This window comes from Vidua macroura, chromosome 2 (genome assembly GCF_024509145.1).
Source record: "Vidua macroura isolate BioBank_ID:100142 chromosome 2, ASM2450914v1, whole genome shotgun sequence".
Taxonomy (NCBI): domain Eukaryota; kingdom Metazoa; phylum Chordata; class Aves; order Passeriformes; family Viduidae; genus Vidua; species Vidua macroura.
The window spans coordinates 81296992-81322707 of record NC_071572.1 but is presented as its reverse complement, the minus strand read 5'-3'; the positions used below and the strand labels follow the sequence as shown (position 1 = coordinate 81322707).

General features: G+C 39.8%; 1 protein-coding gene across 2 annotated transcripts in view; it reads left to right on the top strand.

The window, feature by feature from the left end:
* Positions 1-7133, top strand: part of NOX4 (NADPH oxidase 4) — a 96542-nt gene extending 89409 nt beyond the window's left edge. For both annotated transcript variants that reach the window (XM_053970806.1, XM_053970805.1), the window contains 2 exons: positions 2014-2114; positions 6995-7133. In XM_053970806.1, coding sequence (XP_053826781.1) covers positions 2014-2114; positions 6995-7115 — 222 coding nt within the window. In that variant the 3' untranslated portion in view covers positions 7116-7133. The remainder of the gene's footprint in view (positions 1-2013; positions 2115-6994) is intronic.
* Positions 7134-25716: the final 18583 nt, after the last annotated feature.

Genomic DNA, 25716 nt, shown 5'->3' with positions numbered 1-25716 from the left:
GCAATGCAAACTGTCAGTCAAAGGCAGAAGGGGATTACTGCAGATGGTAAAAACAGGAGATGAGGCCGTAAACTCGGGTGACTGATTCATTAATAGAGCAAGACAGCCAGTTCATCGCCACAGCATTAAGAGAGTCTAGTGCAGTACCCTTTACTTGATTAGACAGAAATCTATATCTTCCTTTTCTAGGAACAAGGTCCTTCCAGGCCAGGCCACAGACCAGACAGCTGGCCGTGTTTGATGGGAAATCTGCATAGTTTCTGGGCTAAGAACCAAACCAGAATAGTTCTAGGAACTTGCAAGCTCAAATCTTATTTTCTCATATATATTGTGAAAGGACCTAGCTATTTTTAAAAGCTTTTTATTTCATTGTCTCATATATAGATGAAAGGTAGAAATTTCTTGATGTGTAAGACTGGAAATTATACTGAACTGTCAATTGACATGTATTGCCAATGCTAACACCGGGCTAATTCCCCAGCTCTTGGCACGTCCTGTAACTACTTTTGCTTGCAATCTTCATTTTACATTATCTAGCACATGAGCCTAGGTACAAGTCTTTACTCTGCCGTGTCAGGAAGCTTTCCATTGACTACAGGGGGCCCAGAGCCAAGCCTAACAATTACTGCAAAACATGAAATGCAGTGGAAAACCTTGCCCAAAGGATTTTAATCTGCCTCCTATCAGGTGATCGCATAACATTCACAGCTCTGGTAGGAACACAATCCTGTAGTTTAATTGATGTGATAGCTACAGTAGTTATGACTATGACAAATGTAATGCCTGGACAACATATGTTGATGAAAATGGAATGCTTGAAAATGCCTAATTGATGAACCTGATATGTAATTGTTAGGTTAAAATTAAAACCTGAAGCAGGACTGCAATGCAAGATAGGGAAAGTGAAATAATGGTCAATTCAAAGGGAGTTTTCTGATACTATATAGTATACTAATACTGCGTCGTGATACTAATTAAGCAGCTGCTGAATTTATTTAAGTCAGCTTTTTGATTGAAGTACTTCTTTAAAGTTACTTTTTTTTGTTTCTGTTGAACAAAACTGCCATGAAGCATAGCGCTGCTCATAATTGCTCAAGGAGGAGTTAAGTTTCCATGGCCATACAGGTGGTGTGTTCACTGATGTTAGTCCGAAGGGCTGACTGCTGCCAAAATTCGGGCAGTTGCACTTCTTGCTCCCTTTGTGAGAAGCCCTTGTGCCTGTGTGGTAAGAGCTCACCCTGCAGCAAGTGCCTCTTCTTTATATAAGCCCAAAGGAGGCTGAGTTGGCCAGGACTGTGTTGGCATTGGTGTGAGCAGTGTTTCGGGTTGTTCAGCAAGGGAGGGAATGTGGGAGCCTAGATAATGTATAACTCTGTCTCTTGCTGCTGTGTTAGGATAGCAAACCCAGGGTTGTGCCCTGCAATGGGAGGGCATTTCACCTTATCAAAATGCTGGTGAGTTAGCATTCTGGAATGGAATGGGTTCCATCTGGGGAGCAGTTTTGGCTGCTTTCTGCTGTTACAGCAGCTCAAAACAGCTGGCAAACTACTCTCAGGGAGAAAAGTAAGATTTCCCTCATTACTTTTTCAGACCTAGTCATCTTAATAGTTACTTGTACAAAGTTTAAAAAAAAAAGACTTCAGACAAAAATATGATTTTTGCATCAGTAGCATTTCTTCCAGCTTAGCATTAAAAGCCAGTGTGGGAATGAGTAACAGGAGCATAGTAATTGTTTTATGGATTAAATAAATTGGTTTAAAAGTAATGTGGAAATTAATGAGCAGCTGCATGAGGGACAATGTATAACTAACACCAAGGAGAGCCATTGAAAAGATACTGAGCAGAGGTATTGGTGCATAAAATGGCTGCAGTTCCCATCACAACTGTTTGGTATTTGTGCTCAGGTTTTACACCTCAGCAATCTGGCAAGTCAGCCAATAGCAGAAATGGGAGCCCTGGGTGGTATGAGGCAATTTGCAAATCAGGCAGAATGGAGTTTTTTGTTTCTTGCAGAAAATAATTGGTGAAAAATATCAAGCTTTAAACTCCAGGCTTTTGATTGGACGACCCCGCTGGAAGCTCCTGTTTGATGACATAGCAAAGTGCAATAGGAGGTAAGTGCTCGTCCACTTGAAGGATGCCACAGTTGGATAGCTGGGCATACCTGTTTCTAGCTATGTTTGTATGAAAATATTTCTGAGATTTATCTTGCTGAGAGATAGCCTATATAAACTGAAACACGTTTTTTTTTTTATGTTCAGAGCAGTTCAGCTTCTCGTGTAGTTGAGATGTTCAGTGGCTCAGAAAATAAAAGTAGCAGATTTCCATCTCACTGCACAGAGATTACATATGTTCTCGTCCGTGGCAGTGTCTTGCTTTCAGCATATGCTGGTTCTTTATATAAAATTACATTTCTTAAAATTGTTGATTCATGATTTGTAATGCTAGCTTACCAACAGAATTCACAAGGAAGAATTTGAATTACCTGTGTTGTTTTTATTTAGAAGATTTATTGGTTTTGGGTATTTCTAGCTATTTTTTAGTCTCTGTTAAAACCTGGCAATGCCTTTTTACTGTGCTGGGAAAGCATGTTATGGTCTGAAACAAGACAAGTGTAAAGCAGATAAGACATGCATATGGAATGTCTTTGTTCAAATCCAACTTTGTTGGTTGAGTATTTTACCTGCCACTGGCATTTTATTGCCTGAAAAGCTGATCTGAAGAAGGAACTGTGTGAATCTTCCCTAATCCACTTCTGGCAAAGGCAGTGGTGTGGGAGCAAACTCCCCCTGAGTAGCTGTTGATAGTAATCTGGGTGCATCAGGTTGAGAGGTGCTTTGCAGAACTTTCCCTCAAGAACTTTTTGTCCTCTCTTGCACTTGCAAAGTGAAATCTGCCCATGGCTTGTTGACTCTTCTCTTCTGAGGCTAGATATGACTAGGGGACACTAGTCCACCTGGTTCTTGAGAAATACTGAGTGCCAAATGTATCATTGTGACAGTGTGAGCTGCTGACAATACTTGTCTTGGATTCAGGTAATATGTTGTGAGCAGGATGCCCCACAGGCTGCTACGTCTCTAGTAGAATTTTCACACTTAGAGAAGGGATTTAGAGCAAAGAACCATGGGAAAAAAAGAGAAGGAGAACCAAGCTGACTCTCTGGGCTCAAAGATCTCTGTATAGTGTGTTGTTGACCTTTTATGCTCTATTCTAATGTCTTTGTTTAACTATATGAGTGCAGTTTTAAAAGATGAAAATGATGAGGTTCCTGCCACTTCCCTCCAAGGATGTAAGAGCACATAATTTAGATTAAGCCAGTAGTAGTAGTAGTAGTAGTAGTCATACTTGATTTTTCTTTTTTGCTTTCCATTGCATTACTCCTAATTAGACTTCAAGTACCATTTCCTCTGCATTTTCACATCAGGTCCACCTGATGTGAAATTGGGCCGCCATTTTCAAGCTAGGTGTCTTTAATACCAAAATAATATTCTCTTTTTATTACCTTGCTAAGATGTAGGCTTTGTCCCTCTTTGTCATCTCTTTATCAAGGTTTATATAGGTCTGTATCTATAGATGTAGTTACTTGTAACGGTGTACAGTAGTGAAGCCTTTGACAACCTCAGCTGTCCTGCAGAAATTTACCTTTTGTAGGTAATTATTCTCCATATTTCCTTGACTGAGATGGGATCTTCAGTTTTTCCCACTAGTTCAATTTCCAGGTCTGCTACTAGCTTTATTTCAGTTCTTATTTCTCTGTAACTTTCCACCTAAATGTCCCTGCTGCTCTACAGAGACCAAAAAAACCAAACTAAAGCAAAACAGGTCAATCAAGTTGTTTCCAACATCTGGTGCCAGTGTTCAGACTTTCACATTTGCAATCATCCCCTTGGGCTTGTTTATGGGCAGCCAAGATATTTTCCAGTTTTTATCTTGTGATTTTAGGAAAAGCTGAATATAAATAAACAGGCAGCTGGCAAAGCTCTCTCTCTCTCTCTGTGTAGCTGTCTGATTGCTGTGTGCTTTGTGAATTGTTGCTGTTTTTGCTGTATGGGTCCCAAATAAGCAAAGTGCATTTGTAAGTGTCTGAGCTTTGCCAGACCTTCAGAGCGTGACATGGGGCGACCCAGCATCAGGTTCCTGATCCTTTTTGATTTTCGGGACAAGAGGAGCAGATGCCATCTACTGTTCATATTTCACATGACATCTGCAGACCCAGCAATCTGAATTGGAACAGTTATGTAATAAATTACTGGTCTTGTTTTTTTGTGAGGGAATGGAGCAACAGCCTTTTTCCCGTTCAGTTGTGTCCTGGATGAAAAGTTTGCACCATGCTCAGTTTGCTTAGGTTAAAAGAGCATGTGCTTTTTTCCAAGTAGAGAAGAACCTAGAGAAAGACATGAATACTTGTAGGAGAAAAAAGCATGGAGCACCATGATACATTTCTCATGTTTTCTAAAGGAGAAACTTCTCTCTAGGAAAGAATGTGGGATTTAAAAGAGGAACATTTCAAGTCCTGACTCTGTCTCTCAATGCAGCAAAGTATTTAATTTCTCTCTCTCTCTCAACTCCTGCTGTTTGTAAAATGGATGTAAGAACATGTGCCGACTACTCATCCCATAGGAACACAGAGTTACTTGCTTAGTGTTCTGAATCAGTAAATTCTGTACTGAAGTTTATAATTATTACAAAGAATGGCCTGTAACATAGTTTCCTTAACTGTAAACATTTTAATGGTATTATTGAAGATTTTCAGACATAGGACTACACAGCTGCCTGTTTTCACCTAAGCCACAAAGTGAAACTTTGTCTCAAACAAGTGATAGGTAAACAGTTAAAGCTATCAGCTCAGGGTAGTAATGTGCTGCTCCATGTAGTAGCTTTCGTCAGCCACCTTTCTGTGTGTGTTCCAGCAGCCAGGCAGGAGGGGGGGGGGAGGCATCTGCAGGCAGGAACACAAGGGAGGAAGGTAGATGGTGCGTGAAGGAGTGTCCAGACTAGGTGCTGATGGCGGGTATCCCAGGAAGGCAGTCTGAGAGCCTGTGGCTCACTGTACAGAGCAGTGACTCAGCTGGGTTTTAGGAGATGTTAGCCATGTGTCTCTTGTGTGACTTCAGGCAAATCATTTAACCTTCCTGTGATTCTGATTACTAGCCAAAAAATCTGTATACCTTTGAAGGATGTTGCAGGGATGGGAATACAATGGCAGTATGTATTTACTTCGTTGGCTGTTTATATGTAATTAAAGGGAGAGGGACAGCCAAACTCTTTGGGGTTTATTTTATCAGTTCACTGTAGTAATTTAACTAAAGAAAAAAAAAAAAAAAAAAAAAAAAAAGAAAAAATCCAAACCCAACAGCAACATTTATTATTTCAATTAAATGCACAGTAGAAGACATAGAAGACAGAGAGAGTCTTGCTGGCAGCTCATTAATCCTTCTTCTCCAGTGGGCACAGCTTAGAGGGATTTCAGAGTCTGCAAGTGCTGAGGAATCTTATTTGAGAGCAACAAGCAACAGCTCTCTCATTATTACAGCAAATTCAGCCACCAGCACAACACCCATTGCCATTAAAAGTACTGCCAGAACAGGAAAGCTTAATAGATAAACATAAGGGTGAGAAAAGTATGACTTATGACTTTGCCATGGATTGATATGAGAAATTATGTCCTTGAAGACAATTAAAATATGCATTGTAAGGTGCCTGCACAAGGACACCACTGCAGTTACCTGCATAACTTTTTGGTGATTTTTGGTGCTTGAGTGCTCAGTTGTACCCTGCCAGTGTTGCTGTGCACTGGTGCAGTGTGCACTGCCATGCTATTGCAGCAGCTGCCTGACACCTGGCATGTACACATGGCAGTATGCACCAAAGATTTCTTCTTATCTTAGTTCCCTCCTGTCATCAAACACATGTACAGGAAGCTTTAAACTGAATTTGATTATCTTGCATATGCTAAAATATTGTGTATTAAATAGTTACTGGATAAAATATCTAAACAGTCCTGGAAGCAGAACCCAGAACCCAAATCTCCATCCTCTTGGTGAGTGCTGTAGATCACAATAGTTAGAGCCATGTTCCCTCTTGTATGCTTTTTCTTCATCCTAGTAAATCTTTTAGATCTTTTTCTGTACTGGCATAATTTCAGCAGGAAGATGATTTTTTTTTCATTATACAGAAAAGGCAGCACTGCATTGTCTTTCCCTGCTTCCTTTCCCTCTCCTCATCTTTAAAAAAAGGATGATAGTGAATATTGTGAATGGCTCAGTCCTGCTGTGGTGGATGTGCTTTGTTCTGATGTTGGCTACAGTTCTGAGCCCTAAAATGCTGTACGACTGTGAGTCTGACTTACAGCCTATTTTAAAGGTGACCAGAGAGCAAAGAGCTGTTGTCAGTAGAGTGGTATGAAAAAGTGAGGGGCTGAGATCTATGAATGATGAACAAGGGTCATACTCTGTGTTTGACTTTTTATGAGATTTCCCAATATAGATGTTGAAGAAAAAACTGCATGCTAATGTGAAAGTAAAGTAGTAAAATTATTCTATTGCTGCCAGAAATAATCATGGGTTAGTAGTGCTCTGTTTTCATTAGTGTAATGAATCACTGTTAGTGACTAGATATGCTTGTGTAATTCATGAGTTACACTAAGGAAGTCTTTACAGTGAGACATATTTTTAACAAAAAAATGATTAATCATGGGAAAAAAAATAGAGTGAAAAATACTCATATTTCATAATTTGGTATTGTGATACTAAGATGAAGCACTTCTTCCAGCATTGTCTAAGTCAGATAAATAATAGAGTTTGTTGTAGGGATACTTGGGAGAGATGTGGTGGCTTCAGTAAAATTAACTGTATCATCTAGTGAACTGTTCTCACCTTAAAATCTGTATGTATAATATCATGAGGCCAGGATCCACTTCTGTCTATTATTGGAAATTAGTGTTTATTCACAATGTCATAACTTCCCCTTCCCTCTTTTTTTTTTTTTTAAACAGGAAGACCATTGGAGTTTTCTGCTGTGGACCAAACAAAATCTCCAAGATACTTCATAAACTGAGCAACAGCAGCAACTCTTATGGGACAAGGTTTGAGTACAATAAAGAATCCTTCAGCTGAAAGTCTGTTGGAGCAAGACTCTCTAGAAGATAAAAGTGCAATTTTTTGTTTGTACAATGTAAAAGTTCAGCTGTGGTTTAAACAGACAGAAATGTACCAAAGAATAGCACAAATGTTTTTATTTATGATTATTTAAGACTGATGGATGCAGCACCATACCAACAAATAATCAGTGCTTTTACTCAAATACACTCACACAATATTTGTGGTGGGAGGGATTCTTTGGATTTGTTTCTGTTAATTAAAAAGTACAGAAGCTGGGGAAGACACAATTGCTTTAAAAGCTGATGGAAGAAGAGTCTGTGGAATGTTTGAACTTCTTTCACTTCAGTCCTCTGAAGCTGGATCAGTAAATGAAACCCCAGGTTAATCCAAGTGGTGAAACATAGTGTATTACAACGACTCTTTCTTTTGTTGGTATACAAATCCTAAGGCTTTGGGGTGAAAATACTCCATATTAAAGATTTTATTATACATTGCAGAACTGGGATTCTGTATTTAAAATATAGAGTGTTACTCTTGCTAGTCTACTTCTGTAATGAAGTTATCCTAAGGAAAAGTGAGCACAATTGTGTAGCACCAGTGGACAGCCTCTGCTGTGATGTTAGTCACAGCCTTTTGGCAAGCACGCGTCTGTACGTGGAGAACTCTGTATCTCACATCAGTTCAGTATTCAGTGAGTTTGCAAAATAATTGTGATTTATGCAGTCATAAAGATGGAGCAAGAAAAGCAATGAACAGGAACAGACAGGACCTGAAATTTTATTATACCACACACTCAACGTGGAAGTTGCACTCACTCTGCAGTCACATGCCCTGAATGTTAAATACTTCAAGCTTTCAGATTCTCTGACTGATTATTTTACAGCATAGCAAGTTGAAATCCAGTTTTAGGGGTCCCAGAGTATGTTCGGTTGACTGTGATCCTTTGACTGTCTTCCCTGGAGCCACCCTTGTTTGCCCTGGTGCCACTGAAAGCAGGATGAGACCAGATCTACAGCAGAGTGAGAACAAACCCTTCAGCTCTGTGGCTCCTTGGCTGATGTGTGCAGATAGAAACCTTGCAGGAGCTGCAGTATGCTTTCAGTTTGTTCCATAGAGGAAGATCTCAAAACATCCCAATTTTAAGCTCTTCTTCCCTTCTCCTCCTTTCAGCTGTTTTCTGCCTGTAATTGCCACGGGAGAGCTAAAGGTTGAAACTGGTACTTCATAACTTTTTGGTTCTGAGGAACACCTTTTCTTGTCCATCCCAATAGCCAATCCAACTTCCTTTATTTCTTCTTTTCTCCCTTTTCCTTTTTTGCTGAGATGAGGGCATTTAAACAGGGATCAGACACTCAATTGGCATAAATAGGCACCACTCTAGTTTCTCTTAATAGAGCAATATCACTTTAACATGGTGAAAAACCTTCCCCTTGATTTCCAGCAGAAGCTTGGGAGCAGTACAATATAGTGTTTGCAGCATACACAGGCAGCGGCTGGCTTGAGAACCCTCATTCCTGTGGTTCACCTGTATTTAGGGCAGTGCGTTTGCTTTCATTTCCATCTGTCCAATGGATACCCTTTTTATTTTAGTGGGAAAGGCTCTGAATTTCTGACTGGGACACAGACTCTGTACTGGAGTCTGCAAGTGTCAGTGTGAATGTTCAGAGGGAAGCATTTTTTTCTAGTAGGTGGTGTATAGGCATCCTGCATGTATAACTAGGGAGAATGACTTTGGTCTTTGCCTTGGCATCTTGTGCTCAGGAGTTGCACTCAGTGAGCAACAGGGTGGAGATGCATCAGTGAAGCCACATGAGAACGTGTTCCTCAGTGTCCAGACATGGCACTGGTCTTTACCTCTGGTTCTGCCCAATTTGAAATCCAGGCAGGAAGGAAAGAACCAGAGACAGATGAATTCCTACTGATGAAAATTCTCGAAGTAGCCCAGATGAGAGAAGCCAAAATAGAAATGCAGTGTGAGATGGGAGCCTGCATTACAGCTACTGATTTTTATATTGTTCTCTTTGAGGTGGAAAGGACCATTATTTTCCTACATTCATCCATCACTGTAAAGCTGGAGGTGTGCAGCAAAGGATTAGATTCTTTTTAATCAGTAAGATTTATTTCTAATACTGCCTGCATAGATTTTATAATAAACATAAAACTGTTGGCAAAATGCATAGATGCTGGATATTGTAGGTCCTGCATACTTTTTTTTTTCTGGCTGTTAGTTTAAAGCATGATTGAAATCATGCCTGCATCTGTTACCCAGAACTAGAAAGTGATCTTTTCCTCTAGTTTCAGGATCTAGTATCTCTTGCTTTTAAAATACAGTTTAGAGTCATCTAATCACTATGTTGTTTGTGGTTTTACATCTCCTCTGACAGATATCAGCTCCATTACCATATAATGAGCAGCTAGTTTTGCAGTTATCTCTGTGCTAAAGCAGATTATATTTTCTGGCTCAGCTTCTGCATAGGTAGCACTTTATAATTAAAATAGTAATACTAGTACTGTGCTGTTATTCTGCATGGTTGCAGGAGTTGATACTATTTGTAGGCATGTTTAAACACATGTTGTTACATTAAGCAGTGCTGTCACAGCAAGATCAAAGCAGATCCAGGCTGTCCTCTTTTCTGTCTTTATGCTGTATCTGACTCAGCTGACCCATTTGTAAAACAAGCTCTGGACTGTCTGCCTTTCTGGAGTGTTTTTAGGCTTAATTAATGTTTTGGGATCACTTTGGTGCACAAGCAGTAGAAAGAGCTGTCTAATTGCTATGCAAATATGCTTATGTTTTATTTTGGGAAAACCTTTCTGTTGCTGATTTGAATAATCACTAGACCAGGTGAGGAAGAGTTTGGGGAAAGTCTAAGAGCTTCAGTTGCTTTTTTCTTTTTCCTTGAGCTGTGCTTCTGTAAGAGAAGCAAAAAGCTTAATTTGAGGGAAGCTTAAAGGGAAAAAACTTAAGGGAAGTTGAGTGACTGTGACTTGGCTTCAGGAGTGGCAGATATTATGATAAACACAGTCTTTCTACAGACTATGTTGTCATTGCTCTTTCTGAGTGTGTCTCCAGCTTACAAAACAGAGTCAAGCCCTCTTTTAAACTCCATTGATTTTATATCTGTAAGCCAAATATATGTAAAAATATAACTCAGTGCCAGACAAGTAAGTGAAGGCTGACAGCACTCAATTCCACGTTTGCAGACTGGAATTTACATAATTGAGCATCACTTTGCACTTTAAACTGTGTCCTGTGAGTCTGTCATAAGTGTCCTGCTGGCAGGGGAAGGATTCTGCCCTGTATTTTCCCAGTTTTCACTCAATCTTTCACAAAGCTGCAGACCTCTCAGTGTTTGTTCAGCAGGATTTTTGTGTTTTATTCATCAGAATTGTTTCAGGACTCTTTTTTTTTAGACCGGGAATGTTACCATACCATGATGAAAACCAAGCCCTTTCCAGGCAACATGAATCCAGCCCTTGTGCAGCAGTGTGGGACTAAAGGCTTTACACAGCTAACAGCAGGATTAATCAGATGTACCCAAGACCTATTCCCATATCACTGAGATTACTTGTGTGAGTAAATGTCCACTGCCACAACAAAGAGCAGCAGAGGTGAGCCCTGATGTTGCATGAGAAGGCCTGATGTGGACTGACCTTCACCACTGAAGTCTGCAGAACAGTCTATCCCTCCACAATGATTATTCCAGCCCATTGTTTGGAGCAATGCTTCCCTGTTTCAGTATGTGGTACTACTGCTAGCATGTGAGTTCTTCCTTGTCTTTTTCTCCTCTTCTAGCTTCTAGCACACAGGTGGCAAAGAGATTTGAAGCTGGCTGAGAGAGGGCAGATAATGCATTAAGTATCAGACCAGCTGTGTTGGGAACAGTAATTCAGCTATAACAGCCTAACAGAGCAGAGAAGTAATGGCTTAGGTTTACCATTAATGGTAATGTTAATGAAGAACAGCAGCCTAAGAGGAAAACCTCTACTCAACCTTTAATACACCAGGTTATAGTTTCAAATCACAAGACATGGCTTAGGAGAAGCAGACATGAGGCTAAAGAATCATTGCCTATAGCAGTTCAAGGATCATAAGTCAGAGAAGAGGCAAAGTTATTAAAATGCAGTGTTTACTCTTTTGAAAAATAAAATGGCTTCTAGGGAGATTAATTTTCACTTCAGCCTGGCTATCATTTAATAAACTCACCAGTTTGATATAAGGCAAGGTGGATCTTCTCTTGTCTGGATTATGCATCCAATTTTTCTGCCAATTTTCCATCCCTCACAATTTCAAACAGTTTTCATTGTTTTAGCCAAGAGGATTTAACAAAAAGGTTTAATCTAAATTCTACTGGTGCCTGTGCTGAGCTGAGGTTTTCTGCTATGAATGTACATTTTTCAGGGATATATATATATATATGTATGTATATAATATAGCTGATGACTCAACTGTGAACGGTGATTTGGGATTTGCATTGTTTCTGCTGCTGCTGTATTTCATTAAAGCCACTACGGTGATGGACTGGCAAAATGTATGGAGCTGAAATGAGACTCTTCATTCCAATAAAGAGCTTGGTATTTTAGTGCCTGTACTAAGCATAGTAAACCCTAGAAACTGAAATTTCCTTTGTAGGCACAGTAAATTAATTAGCATCTTTTAAGGTTAAAAAACCTGAGTCCTCTGCTGGACTGACATGTATAATGAATGCTCTGACACAAAGGTTTTGAGCAACAAATGCTTCTCCTTAAAGGGCTGGATGAGGCTTTCTGAAGGTTATTATCTGGAGGTTATTATCTGAAGGTTTAGTATCCTGCTAATTGTATCACCCATGTTGTAAGAGGGATGAGATCCATTTTGGTACCAAGGAATGCTGTGCACTTCCTTTGATGTTATGAATATCTCTAAACTTGGATCCTCAAGTTTTGCCATGCCTGAAGTGTTATATTCTCTAGAGAGATCCTATTTCTAAGAGACAGGTGCTGGACATGTACTAAGAGCAGTAGTTCTGTCCCATTATTACATGGGCACAGAGAGAAAGCTGGAAAAAGCCACATGTCCCATTTAGAGATCGCTTCTTAACAGAGCCCTTGGATGAGAGGGAAAGTTGGTCCTGGAGCTCCAGGTAAACTGCTGTCAACTGAGGAGCAGCCCAAGGAGGGCAGGAGAGGATGATGAATGCCAACAATAAACGGTAAAGTATTTTGTACCTGGCAGCCAAGGGTGGGGAGGAGACATTCTTTTTAGCTTCTCAGTGTTAGAAATTAAAACCAAACCCCATTTTCTAGATGTGGATACAGAGTCTCCCTGGGGGTTGAGAGCTAATGTATGCAAATGCATTGCATTTCCATGCACAACTCAGTGCTAAAGCCCAGAAGAAAACTACTGTATTATAGCAAATACCCTGGAAATAAGCAATTCCTTTGAAATAAAACCTTTACTTTTCCAAGTTAACTTACTTCTGAAAAACATCTATTCTGCAGCTGTGGAATTGGGAAAAAAGCTTTACCTGTTAACTGCTTTTCACCAAAATACTGGAGTGTAGAGTTCTCTGTGTCAGCTGCAAGTAGCTTTGACAGTTTGATAAATAAATTTTGTGTTTGTTGCTGCTGACCCTAGGAAAGGACAGCCTTGAGGATGAGAAGCAGTGTTACATAAATGTCTAGTGTACATAGCAATGCTGAGCAGGGAGACGCTGCTGCATCGCTTTTGGTGCACCAGTCACTCATTAAAATTCTGTCATTGCAAGGTTACGTTGCTCATCTCATACTCTGCAACCCTGGGGAAGAAATTTGGATGAGAGATGGGGGAGGAAAAGTGAAAACTTCCTCCTTGTGCTGTAACCAAGAATATTCATTGACAGCAGGGCACTTGTTTTGATTTCAAAAGAGCATGCCATTTCTTTTTCAGGGATAACGGGTTCCCTCCTGTGTCATGGTGTTTGTATGTTAGAAGTGTAACAAAGTGATAACGGGTTGCTTCTGAATTGAATAAATAACGCCTCTGAGCTTTTGCTTCTCCCTTGAATAGTCTGAGAGAAATGCAAAATACCAGAGAGCACATAGAGTGGACTGTGTCCCAAGCTGCACTCAGCACAGCCTGGTTAGGAATGCTGCACAGCAGCTCTGCAAGCTGCTGGGAAGAGGCAAGGCTGAGGTTGTGGGTTTGATCCCCAGATGGACCATTCACTTAAACAATGATTCTTGTGGGTCCTTTCCAGCTCAGACTATTCTGTGATTCCATGTAACTGTTTGAAGGAGAATATGTCAGTGATACATGATCTGTGGTCAGAAGCAGGCCAGATCACTGTCACATCTCTGAACCATGATGAGCCCAGGCCAGTCCTAGGTGTGCTTTGGCAAAGGTGTAGTCAGGGGCTCTTGGACTGTGTCTGCAGAGTGAGATGAAAGGTGTTTTAGACAGAGCTAGATGAGCCTCCTGTGTGCACTTTCAAGCCTGGAGCTCAGAGCTGTCATACCTGAGAGTGAATTGTGTAGGCAATGAGCTGGTCTGACCTTTGGGTACAGTCACAGTTCTGTGGTTAGCTGAAGGTACGGACATACCCTGTGTATTTCTCTAGCTTTGTAGAAGCATGTTCAGGGCCAGGGAAGGAGATTATATATTGTACCTCATTAGGTGTTAGATGCTTGAAAGCATGTACTGTTTAGAACAGAGGAGGATGGTAAATGCCAGCTTCCACCCACAACTGAATATACCCTGCCCATTTTTCCAGTCTTCCTGAGGAATAAATGGCAAAATCTCTTCAGAGAAGACACAAGTGCTGCATTTTTCTTTTATTGTATCAGAGCAACATAATTAACTGTTAAAAAAATATTTGCTATGAAGATTCACTTATGACATTATTCTTTTTGACTGTTTAAGCCCTACTAACAGTTTGATACACACTTTTTGACAAAAACATAGTGCCCCAAAGCTTTAAAATATAGCTTAGATGGAACTTGGCAGGGTATTTCCACCTGATAGTGAAATATCATTGTCTGTTGGAGCTGGATGCCTTTGTGCTTCATTCATCTTGGTCTGCTCCATCACCATGGATGATTAGAGGGACCTGGGCTTTCAGATCCTTCTCTTCCTCCCTCCATAGCACAAATTGTATTAGGAGGCTTTTTCCACTCTTTGTTTCCTGTGACTCAGGAAAATGCCATTTTGGGAAATGCAGAGGGCTTCAATTTTATTTGCAGCATGCATCGACCTGTGTAATGATCCTGGTATGCACAATCCAATGGTGCTCTTGTAGTCTCTTTGATTAGCTTCAGGAAAATGAGGAGTGCAGCATCCCAATGCCGGAGATGCTTCTGGCTTTCAGAGGAGGGGCAGTGCTACAAGGACAGATATGTAGAAAATGAGAAAACTCATAAGAGCAAAGATTACATCATCTTCTGAATGAGAATTGGGGATTTGGTTTTGAACAAGTCAGATCACTCACTTGTGGCTACCGTTGAAATTAAGTCATGCTTCTGCTTTCACACATAGGCATTTCAGGATGCTGGGCAGTGATGGAAAGGGTTTCTTTTTTCAATTCAATTTGCTATTTCCATACAGCCCCTACTTTATCAGCTGCATATAATTTCCTTCTTTCACTGATTAAATATTTCCTCGCCTGGTTTCTTTGCTTCTGGGAGCTTGAGAGCTCATTGTTTATAAAGGGAAAGAAGAAGTATTGTGCTGTTAAGGAGCCCAACAAATATGTTCAGCTCTGCATCTTTGAGAGGGAGGCCCTGATGCTGCTGTGAGTGCAGAAGAGCAGAGCTTTCACAGAGATTCAGATGTGACCAGGACCCTTTTCCAGGCTTCATATATTGATGAAGCTCTGGGCTTATTCAGTTTTTTCTGAAACAGGTACCCTTTGTCCAAATGTGCCAGGTTGTGAAACCCTTACACACACTGAGTTTTCCTCTCTCTGTGTTCCTTCTGACCATCTTCAGGAGCAAATTTGATGAAACATGTTTGGGTAAAAAATGGTTCTCTTGGTCTGTGGTAGATGAGAAGAAAAGTCATAGTTGTGGTATCTCCCCTCAAATTGATGTCCAAAAAACTATTTTGAAGGGCCCAGCTATAATAGTTCCATAATGTGTATATGGGCAGTTTCTTTAAAGATCTATGATTTTACATTTTTAATGTAAATCTAATTTCATTTTCAGAAGCAACCAAACAAAAAAATCCGAAACCTCTTTTTTACATTGAAAATGCTTGTATGTCCAAAACATGACTATTTTAAAAGAATTCTTCCAAGATGCTTAGAAGAAGAGTGGAAACCAGCTTGAAAAAAACTCTTATTTTCTAGTAGCAAAGCATTCTTTGGTTTTGATTTCTTTTTTTTATTTTATTTTTAACCTTCATTAATGAAAAAGTACAGTTCAAACTAAGCAATTGAACTTCAGCGATTTGTCTGAGCAAACGTCTGAGCTTCAGCAATTCAGTGTCTTCTTTTTGAAGCAAGGCATCTCTCTAGGATCATGTCTACAACTGTCATCTGAACCTTCCAGGCAATGTCTGTAGCAGGTCTAGACTTGGGTATCTGTGAGAAGACACGATCGCTTTTTGTCTTACTTTGGGTAATTATTTGGGACTCAAAAGCCCAAATGTGAGAGTTTGATGTGGTAAACAGGCAGCAACTGGAGCCCCTGGTACAAGTGTGAGTATGCTGAAAAGACCTTAGGCTGTTATCCCATTAGTCAAATTAATTAAAATCCAGTCTCAGGAAGGAAGATGTGGGCCACAAAGGAAATTCTTGCCATCCCTAAAATTTGGAAAAAGCATTAAACTAAGGTCAGCTGTCCAATTTTTCTTTTAAGAAATGAGCCCTGAAAGCAGTTATTTACAGTTAACATGTATAATGAGACTAAGAAATTAATGTCCTGTCTCTTCTGTAGCTGCAGGTCTTAACTTTTTCACTTCTGACCACATTCTTCTCTCACTCTTTCCTGTCCCAAAAGGAAGAGACCAGAAAATTATTTCTGAATTTCCAGTTCTGTAATCATATACGTTTGCCACTAGAGGTGAAATAAAAATAATTTATTAAAAAGGAAGGCGACATTTACTTTTTATATCTGTACAATGTGCAAGATAACCATTTTGGAAAGTATTCACATAAATGTCCACAATTTTGAGTACTCCATGTTTTTTTCAGAGATACCTGTTTATATTAATGTAATTTCAATCTGTTCTTATGTTTTTATCGACCAGGATGTGGTACAATTCTTTGAAGAGAAATGTCTGCTTTGTTTCCAAGTGGAACAGAAAGCAAAATTTGGCCCTGAACTTTCATTTTTAAGTTTTTCACCCAAGCTTGACTTTAAGAAAAAGAATAGTGGGTTCATGTGTATAACCAGTCATACTCTTGCTGTGTGAAACAGCCCATTTTGTAGCTTCAGCTTGCTGCCCCCCAGCACAACAGAGGAACTGTATTTCACTGACTGGAAGGACTTAAATACGCTGCTGTTGTACCTGCATGCCTCATAAACCTTCAAAGAGTAAGCAATAAGTTTCTGAGTCTGTTAGTTCCACTAAAATGAAGGAAATTTTTTACCAGTTGTCTATATAGTAAGGCAGAACTAGAAAAATGATCATTAAAAAAGCTCTGGGTTTTTATTTTCCTATTTTGGGGGGTTTATTTATTCTTCTCTTTTTTATGAGTAATGATCTTTTCCCTCAGTGTCCCTTCCTTAGTTACACGGTGTTGTGAGGATAGATGAAATCCATTGACTAAAAAAGGACTCAGACAGGGCTCTTGAGCTTTAGCCCATGTTCTTACAGAATTACGCTACAAACCAGTCACTCTGCGTAGGATTTTCAGTGTAATAAGAATTCAAATTCTCTGAGATTTTATACCCAACTGCATTAGGTGTCTTTCTGAAGTCCTGTCTTCTTTTTGTCTACCAGTAAAATAGGGACAGCCATACCAGAAAAGAGTTTTGATTTACCTGGCATATAGTCCCTCATTTTAAATTTGTTTCGTTAAAATACAAAATCCTGGTTGCAGTATGGAAAGGAGGCTTCTTGCCCAAAATACTCATCTGAATTAGCCATTTTATCTCAATGGCAGTCCTGACAACTAAAGTATTTGGCTGCTGAGTTCTTTTTGCTGTTCAGATGTTACTTTTATATTCTGTTATATTAGCAGATCATCTTAATGTGATTTTATGTCTTTTATTGTATTTGACAAAGCACCATATGTTTATACATCACATAATTATGGCATTGTACTCTAAAGGTATTTACTTTACAGGAAGCTTCATGACTTTGGAATAAACAACCATTCCAAGACTGAGCAAAACATGGTTGAGTTGCTGTCTCTGACCTGATTTCAGTTAATGACATGCTGTCTTAATTGTGGAAGCATTGTGTATGTGCATGTGTGCATGTGTATTACTGCTGGTAGGGGAGGCTGGGATTTCAATCCTTAGCAGAGGCTCTGATACTCTTTGTGATGCCCTAAACCTGCTGAAACATTTACACAGTGTTCACAGATAAGCTGCAGGAGACCCAGGATCCTCTGGCATGGCAGCAGGAAGTTGGGTAGGATACCCAAAGTACCAGAATTGTACTAGGCACCCTTGTTTAGTCACCCAGAGTAATTTTCTGCCTTAGAACATGAGGCACGTTCTTACTCCATATGTATTTGTTTCTGTGAGACCACCTTAGAAGCAGAATACATTATCTCATCCTCGTAATCACACACACTGGAATTCAGCAGATTATCACTCCACTACACTCTGTCATTGTTTAGAGCACAGTGGAAGGAGAAAGAAGCATCTGCCTAATTCTGACCCATCAAAATCAGTGATGAGCAAAGTTCCTTCCCATATCAGAAGTGTGTAGAAATCCTTCTCACCTGTGCCAAACACTTGAGTGCCTGACACCGAAATGTGCTCTGGGCATTTGCTTTATTCTGCTTGCCCGGATGAAGTATTTCACAGTGTGCTCAGACCATGCTGCTTTTGATAGATATTAATCTGAGAGCTGCTATTTTATTATGATCTTCAAGACACTGCAGATTTGCAGCAAATCTGCAACAACTGGTTTAAAACTCATAATTCACTTCCCAGTGATGTGTTTAGGGGTCTGTTGGGTGCACTGCAGACTGAAGCACCCACTTCCAGCAAGATGTTGAATGTTCGGGGGCTGTCTGTCTAATCATTTCTGCATGTGGCAGGATTGTGGGTTTTTATAGGAAAACTGCACATCAAACATAGATTAATACAAGTATGCAGACTTCTCTGAGATTTTTCAGAATTGTTAAAAGTTCTGGGTAATTTATTTTTGAGAAGTAAGGATATGTAGTTAAACTGCATATATTGATCTCAGAGTTGTGTTTTTTACTTTCTCATGTAAGTGAGTGTATCTCAGTGGTGGTGATACAATGATGTGAAAAGGTACCATCCCTCCAGAAAAAGGAGTTTAACAGCAGCAAGATTAAAAAAAAGAAAACAAAACCAACAACAAACCCCTGTATATTCCTTCTCATTTATTTTTAGTCATTAAATTAAAAACTTATAGGGAAATCTAACAGCTGCAATTTAGAGAAGTTCCTGATCTGTGGAACTGCAAAAAGTGTTTACTTATACTAAATGCAGGGTCAGTGGCAGGCAGGGCAGAGTTATCAGAGGAAAAAATTATATTTTCAAAAATTATGATGGTGTTTTTCATTAAGAGGAATGTCCTTTCCCACTCACCTTCCCCATGCCAAGTAATGAGGTTTGGCAAAATATGTTTTGGCTCTTGCGCTTTGATTTTCTGTCTGATATTTGGAGAGTTTTTATGGGAAACTATATATTTCACAAGTGCATTTGGTCAAGAGAGAAATCTCAATGTTCATGCAAAAAGATTATGGAAAAGGGAACACTTTTTTTTTTTTTTTTTTTTTTTTTTCCTAAACCTGGCTAAAAATGCTGATGCAAATAATAAACTCTCCTTACAGTGGACAACAAAGTAAGTATTGCAGTCTGCTGTTTTCCTGATGGAAGAGAAAAACTTCCTTCTCCCCACTTCAACACTATATGGGTATCATGGACTATGACAAATTATTGATAAGGATGTGAGCAGAAGGATGGGCAATAGTAGGCAAAGACTCCTCACAGTAGCCTGTGAGCTTTTCTAGAGAGAAAATTAGCAGCTTTGGGCTCAGCAGCTCTGCCTGACTTGAGCAACAATCTCACATGAATATAAGTTATTTCATGGACCAAATCTCCTCAGGTAAATGAACAACCTTCTCACATTGTCAGGGGGCAGATGTGAAAACCTCTGAAGACCCTCCATGGGGATCTGATACACCTGACTTGGATTTTTGCTTTCAGGATACAAAGTCATTTCAAAAGTGATTTTTTCCCCTCCATTGGTGTTACAGGGAACATATTCATTTATTTGGAGAATACAGCATGATATGGGCTGTAAACATGGGTGCTGGTTAGATATGAATTGGCTCCCCTGTCCTGAATTATCTCAGCTGAAGAACCATTTAAGAATACTATTTGAACATTTGAAAAATTGAAACCATCTGAGGAGTACGCACAGGTGATTCCTCACCTATTCCTGATTCTAATACTGGAATAAAAGGAATAAGTAACCCCTTGCTGGTCCTACCAGCCTCTGGAAGCTGGGGAGCGGCTGTGCAATCCAGCCACAGCCTTGTTCACAGCAGAGAACCTGATGCTTTGCCTTAAATGTGCCCAAAAGTGCATTGCATGCATGTGGATATTACTGGAGGGCTGAAGAGTGGCACACGGGAATTATTTGTAATCAATGCAACAACTTGGATTTTTTCTCCCAAAAACCCATCATCATTTTTTGTAAGTAAGATTACTTCAAATAATCTGTATTTCTCATCCATTTTCTGACTCCTCCCAAATTTAATTCCTGTGAATTTAATGGCTCCATTATTTATCATTTATCTTTCTGGTTTCTAGTTAGGATATGCATAAGCATTAGACTGACCTTAATAACACTGTGCTTTCTAATCAGAAATTGTGCATTGTGAATTGATGACTGATGGTCTGAGTAACCAGCAGCTTATCTTTCTCCTCAAAACTGTTTTCTGGTTTACCTGAAAATTTTGTTAGACCACAGTTTCTGATCTCTCTACAGATTAATTTTGCAAACAAGCCTTCCTGTAACTTTTTACAATAGTATGTCTTCTTGTGGGAGAATGTCACCTTAATTAGGATGACTGCAGAGTTTTTGCAATCTGTCGTTTGTGCCCAGACTGCTAAGACAATTGCCCAGACAATTTCTGAAGTGACAGCTTCCCTGCAGACATCCCTGTTTGGTGCTTTAGAGTGCCATGGCTGCTAGGATGAGACAAAAGGCCACCACTTTTAAGACCCAGTGTCTAGACTTCTAGATTTAAGCATATTTCTTTCACAAAAAAGGAAGAGTCTTACTGATTAGAAGTGAACTGATTTTCTGAAGTAGCTGTGAGGAAGACAGAAAAGCCTGGTTTTCATTTCTGCTCTCAAATGAGAGTTGTTAAGAGTCTGGTTCTCCCTGAATATTAATAGGAGGTTGATGCTTTGAAAGTCAGCTCTCTGGATTAAATAATTGAGACCACAGACTATAGAACTAAAAGACTAAAATTAATTTTAAAGCAGCATCTCAAGTCCATGATTATGTGAAAGAGGACACGGAGCCTAAATTCTCTAGTGGTCTGTATCTTCAGTGGTCACTGGTATTAACTGGCAAGATGAAACTTAAAACAAATTGCCACTGTTCTGAATTGAGAAATCTTACATTCACTTGCTTTTGTTATAAATGACTGTAACATCATCCAGATAAAAGGGGAGCTGGAAAAAGTCCTTATAGTGCCTGACTACAAACGTGCACACGTGTTGCACTACTTTTGGTATTCTAGTGAGTGTACAGTTATTTCAATATTTTTATTTTTGCTATGAGTATATGTATTTTGCTATCAGCTAATGACTGTAGTAGCTCTATTACTCTGGCATGTGTGTGGTGCTTCAGTTTTATAAAAAATCACATTTTCTCATAATTGCACCATTAAGTATTTCTGTGTACAAATACTGTCATTTTGATAATTTGGTATTTTTCAGGCTGTTTAACCATGTGTTTCTTTCTTACAGGTCATCTGACAATTTAATCAGTCCGTAGTAAATTTAGCAGAGCACCACCTTGCCAATCTCCCATAAATTTATGAGAAAATGGTCCAGGCCTTCAAGCTTTTAATACGCCTTCCTGATACATTCAGCTCTGTGACAAAATAGCCAGCATTTTTTTTTTATGTTATTGCTTTTGCATGATGGGGTCATATGCAAAGAACTTAAGGTTTTAGCACTTCTTCCAGAAATATATATTTTTCTGTGGTGTGTATAGACTATTTATTTCTGATAGGTTGTACAAAGGAATGAAGGTGAGTGAAGACATAACTGTTGTAGAAAATTTCCTATCATGAATCACTGGCGGGGAAAAACAGAACCTGATTACAAGGAAAGTTGCATTTGTATGCAAGGCAAATGAAAGCCTTGTTCATGGCTCTGCCCGAAGAGTTAAGAGGCTCTGCAGACTATTTATATTTATGGCATTGCTGTTGAAAGATTGGGAAGATGTACACCAGTTTGAAAATGTAGCACATTGAAATGGTTGTGCTTAAGTTTTCCAAGAAACCAGAAGCATTAAGTTTTCCAAATTCAAGCCAGAAGCATTTTAACATTGTTTTGATTACAGGAATATGTGCAAAAATTTGTTGACAATATGTAATTGACCTGACAATTCCTTATTTGCTTATTATTGCCTGAGAATGTTTCTTTTCCTAGAAAACAGTGAAGAAAAGCAGGGAGATGCTTTTATATACCCAAGTTCCTTTAAGTTCCATGTGCACATTACTGTACATACACCACCATGCCTGTCATCACCACTACTATACCAGCCTCAAAACTGTGGGACAGACCCACCACTGAACCCCCAGGAATCCCTTTTCTGGTCAGATAAGACAGAGCAGTGTGGGATGAAAGGAGAGGGAATCAAGTTTCATGAAGGGACATGATTGGAAGTACTAAGCCACAGCGAGGGTCCAGAATTAATGTTTGCTGCCAAATTCTTGTTTCAAAGAGGATTTTTTTATCCTGTATGTGGGGAAACTGCTTGTTTTTCTACATATTTTATTAATCAATCAGATTTCCAGAATTTTTTGCATAATTCTGCATAACTGATGCTCCCGAGAGAAGGAGGTAAATGGACAGAACTGTGGGGACATTTGTCCCATTTATGAAATAGGATACCAAAAAACCGTCATGGGTGGAGGATGAATATGCAGAAATAAGTTGATTTTGTAGCTATAAGAGTTATTTCATATCTAATTCAAAGCTTATTACAAAAATTACAGTTAGAGGCCATTTTTAATGGCAAGGTCTCATTGCTGCCAGTTTTCAGCTCACTATGGAGACTGATTCAAAATTTACATGCATACACATGTGGGTACACAGATGGTGAATTACAGATTTAACTCAATGGAGAGGCCAGGTGCTAAAAATACAAATTTGGGTAAAATGTGGAAGGAAGAACAGAATGAAAAAAACTGACAGCTGTTTATTGTGTTGCTTTGACTAAATGTGACTCTTAACAGTCTGAAGAAGTAAGAGACCAGGCTAGAAAATGAAAAACTTGACAGAGGTAACAGTCTCTTGCAAAAGCCAGAGATATTCAAAGCTGACTACCTTATAATGAAGCTATCAGGTATGCTCTAGGTTTCTTAATTTTTTTTATGTGAAACCACATGGTGATGATGCTGCAAATACTTCCCTGGACATTTAAACTGGGGGGCTCCTCATTTAACAAGTACTTTTGTACAAGCCTGACCTCAGTGCCCACTGGGTGAAGGTTTATGTGGTTGCCTGGTGTACATACACAGGATCTAGATTTCAAGCACCAAGTACTGTAATGCCCTGTTTTTGGCCTGATCCAGCTGCTTAATGGCAATGGGAAGTTTCTTTTAAGATACCTTGGCCAGACAGAGGAAAAGGTAAAGACAGGGTTTTGTTTAAACTCTGATCATTCTGATTCAGTGAGGTCAAATTGCAAGCACAGCCTTGTGGCATTACCTCATTCCTAATTTTAAAAAATAGTGCTGCTCCAGCTTCTATCTCAGGGAAGCATTTATGATGAAAAGAGGTCCTTCAACATTTAATTCAACATATGTCTGAGCACAGAAGTAAACACAACCCTAAGCATGACCCTGAGAAGAAAAGGAATGTGCCATTGCATTTGTAGCTTGCAGACAAGAAAGCACAATGTCTCCTGGCAGTGCACAATGTCTCCTGGCCAAGAAAACATTTAGTGCCATGGTGATAAATGAGGCCTCTCCTTCTTTCTGACCCATCCAAAACATAGGTGGCTGGTCCAAGCTAAGATGCAGGGTCCCCAAAAAGCCAAAGGAAAGGCATGTCTACTGGACAATTTCTCCTGTCCCAGGACAGTTGCTTTAAGGTTGGTGCTGTCAGTCCACACGTAGCACAGCAATATTTGCTTCCCATACCAAAGGAACCTAAACAACTTTGCCCAGACAAGAGAAGCAGCTGGGGTTCCATGTGCTCCGAGTCAGATACACCTCTGAAGAGGTTTGACTCCCAGCTGGCATCAGGCCACTGGTCTGAGCAGAAATGCCACAACAATGGAGAGAACCAGCAGGTGTTGCTTGTGTAAATTCTGTCCTAGTTACTAAGATTAATATACACTGTGCTATCTATTCCTGGCCACAGACCATGTTGACTGGTGGAAACAGGCCTGTGTTCTTTGTTCCCTCTCAAAGCAGATGTGGTCTCCAGGTCATATGGTGAGTGGGAAAATTGCTCGGGGGTGTGCCTACAAATATGAAAGGGATAAAAATTATTTTTCAGCAGTTAAAGCTAGTTTGGATTCTCTGTGATGAAACTTCCAGAGGAAAAAAACAGGCTGTTAGATCCTGCACTGAAGGAAAGGAAAAAGCCTGCCTGGGAATTGGTAAATGATCTGGGCAGAGCATAAACAGGCATTCACTAATAGGTCATGAGTTTGGTCACAAGTATAAATTATGTATTCCATGGTTTTGAGGAAGAAGGGAGGGTCAAGAGCTGCCAAAAAGTAGGATTTAGAAAACTTGATGAGCCAAAGCTTCACTTTGATCCTTTCACACATGGTGATTTGCCATGGCCAAAGGAGGGAGGCCCAGGGAACACTCATGATCTGTGGAGAAGACATGAACAGCTGAAGAATTGAATCAGAAATGACTTGTTGGTCTTTTGCAAGCGGGTGACATCTGGTAAAAATTAACTTGATCAGTGGGAAAATGAAATGCTATCACCATGGAATACTGAAAAGACTGAAATAAACTTGCTTAATACAGTTAGGATTTTTCTATCAGAACAACTTTTCAAAGAATGACATCGCATTACTGACACTGAAATATTTTGCATAGTGACACTTTTTTTCAGCAAGCATCACACACAGGAGTGGCATTTCTGTCAGGGCAAGCACCCAAACAGGGGTAACAGCTCTGCCAGTCAGTCCCAGACTGCCACAGCCATTCAGACTGTCTCAAAGCTGGACATTTGGGACTTTTAAGGTACACAATTCCAACATATTCCAGTCGTGTTCTAACTCCAGGAATGGGGACCCCAGAAGCATACAAGTTCCAGACTCTAACAGGAGACTCTTCCTGGGAAGCCCCTGGGAACTTACAGAATTTTCATTCTCTCTCCCTCTAAAGACCTAAATGGGTCTGTACAGCTGAGATATAACATCTCCCATTCCCCATCCCCCTGTGCTGCTGGCATGGAGAGTGTAGAGAAATCTGGATTTGAGCCTAGGAAGAAGGGAGGGGTTGGAGAAGGTGTAATTTTTTTTTATTATTATTATTTCTCATTATCCTATTCTTACTTGTGGTTGGCAGGAAATTAAAATTGAACTAATTTCCCCAAATCAAGTCTGTTTTGCTCATAACAGTATTTGGTAAATAATCTCTGCCTGTCCTTATCTTGTCACGTGAACTTTTCTGTATATTATCTGTGCCATGCAGAGTAGCTTTGGTGGGCACCTGCTGTCCAGCCAGGGTCAACCCACCACATTTTGTTCTGTTATGTGTGGGTCACTTCATGGAATCTGTGCATACTGAGCAACCAATAGTCAGCCATAACGTGAGCAGTCATTAATTGGAACAAAGGTGGGCACAGTGAGACCAGGTTTCCTCTCCTGAAAATCACCCAGCTCCCCAGATAAATGCAAGTCAGTACAGAAGACAACAACTAATGAGCATTTAAAGCAAGTGAGAAGTGGTTTCTGAGCTTCCTTTCTTCTGCTGATGGCATTCAATCAAGGACAAACATTATGAGACATTATAGGAGCTGGAGGGAAAACGCTTCTGTACCAGAAGAAAATTTGTCTATGGGACAGTCAGTCTGCTCAATCACTGTATATTTTGCTAGCTGAACTAAAGGGCTTTTTTTGCTCTTACATTCAAACATGGAGTGGATGTAGCACCAATTATGCAGTCAGGCACCTGTCAGTATATCTATGTGCCAAACACATGGATTGGACAGTGGAATTGGACCCAATTTGCAGTTGTTAAAAAACAAATAAAATAGAATTTTACATTAAATCCACCACACAAGCCAG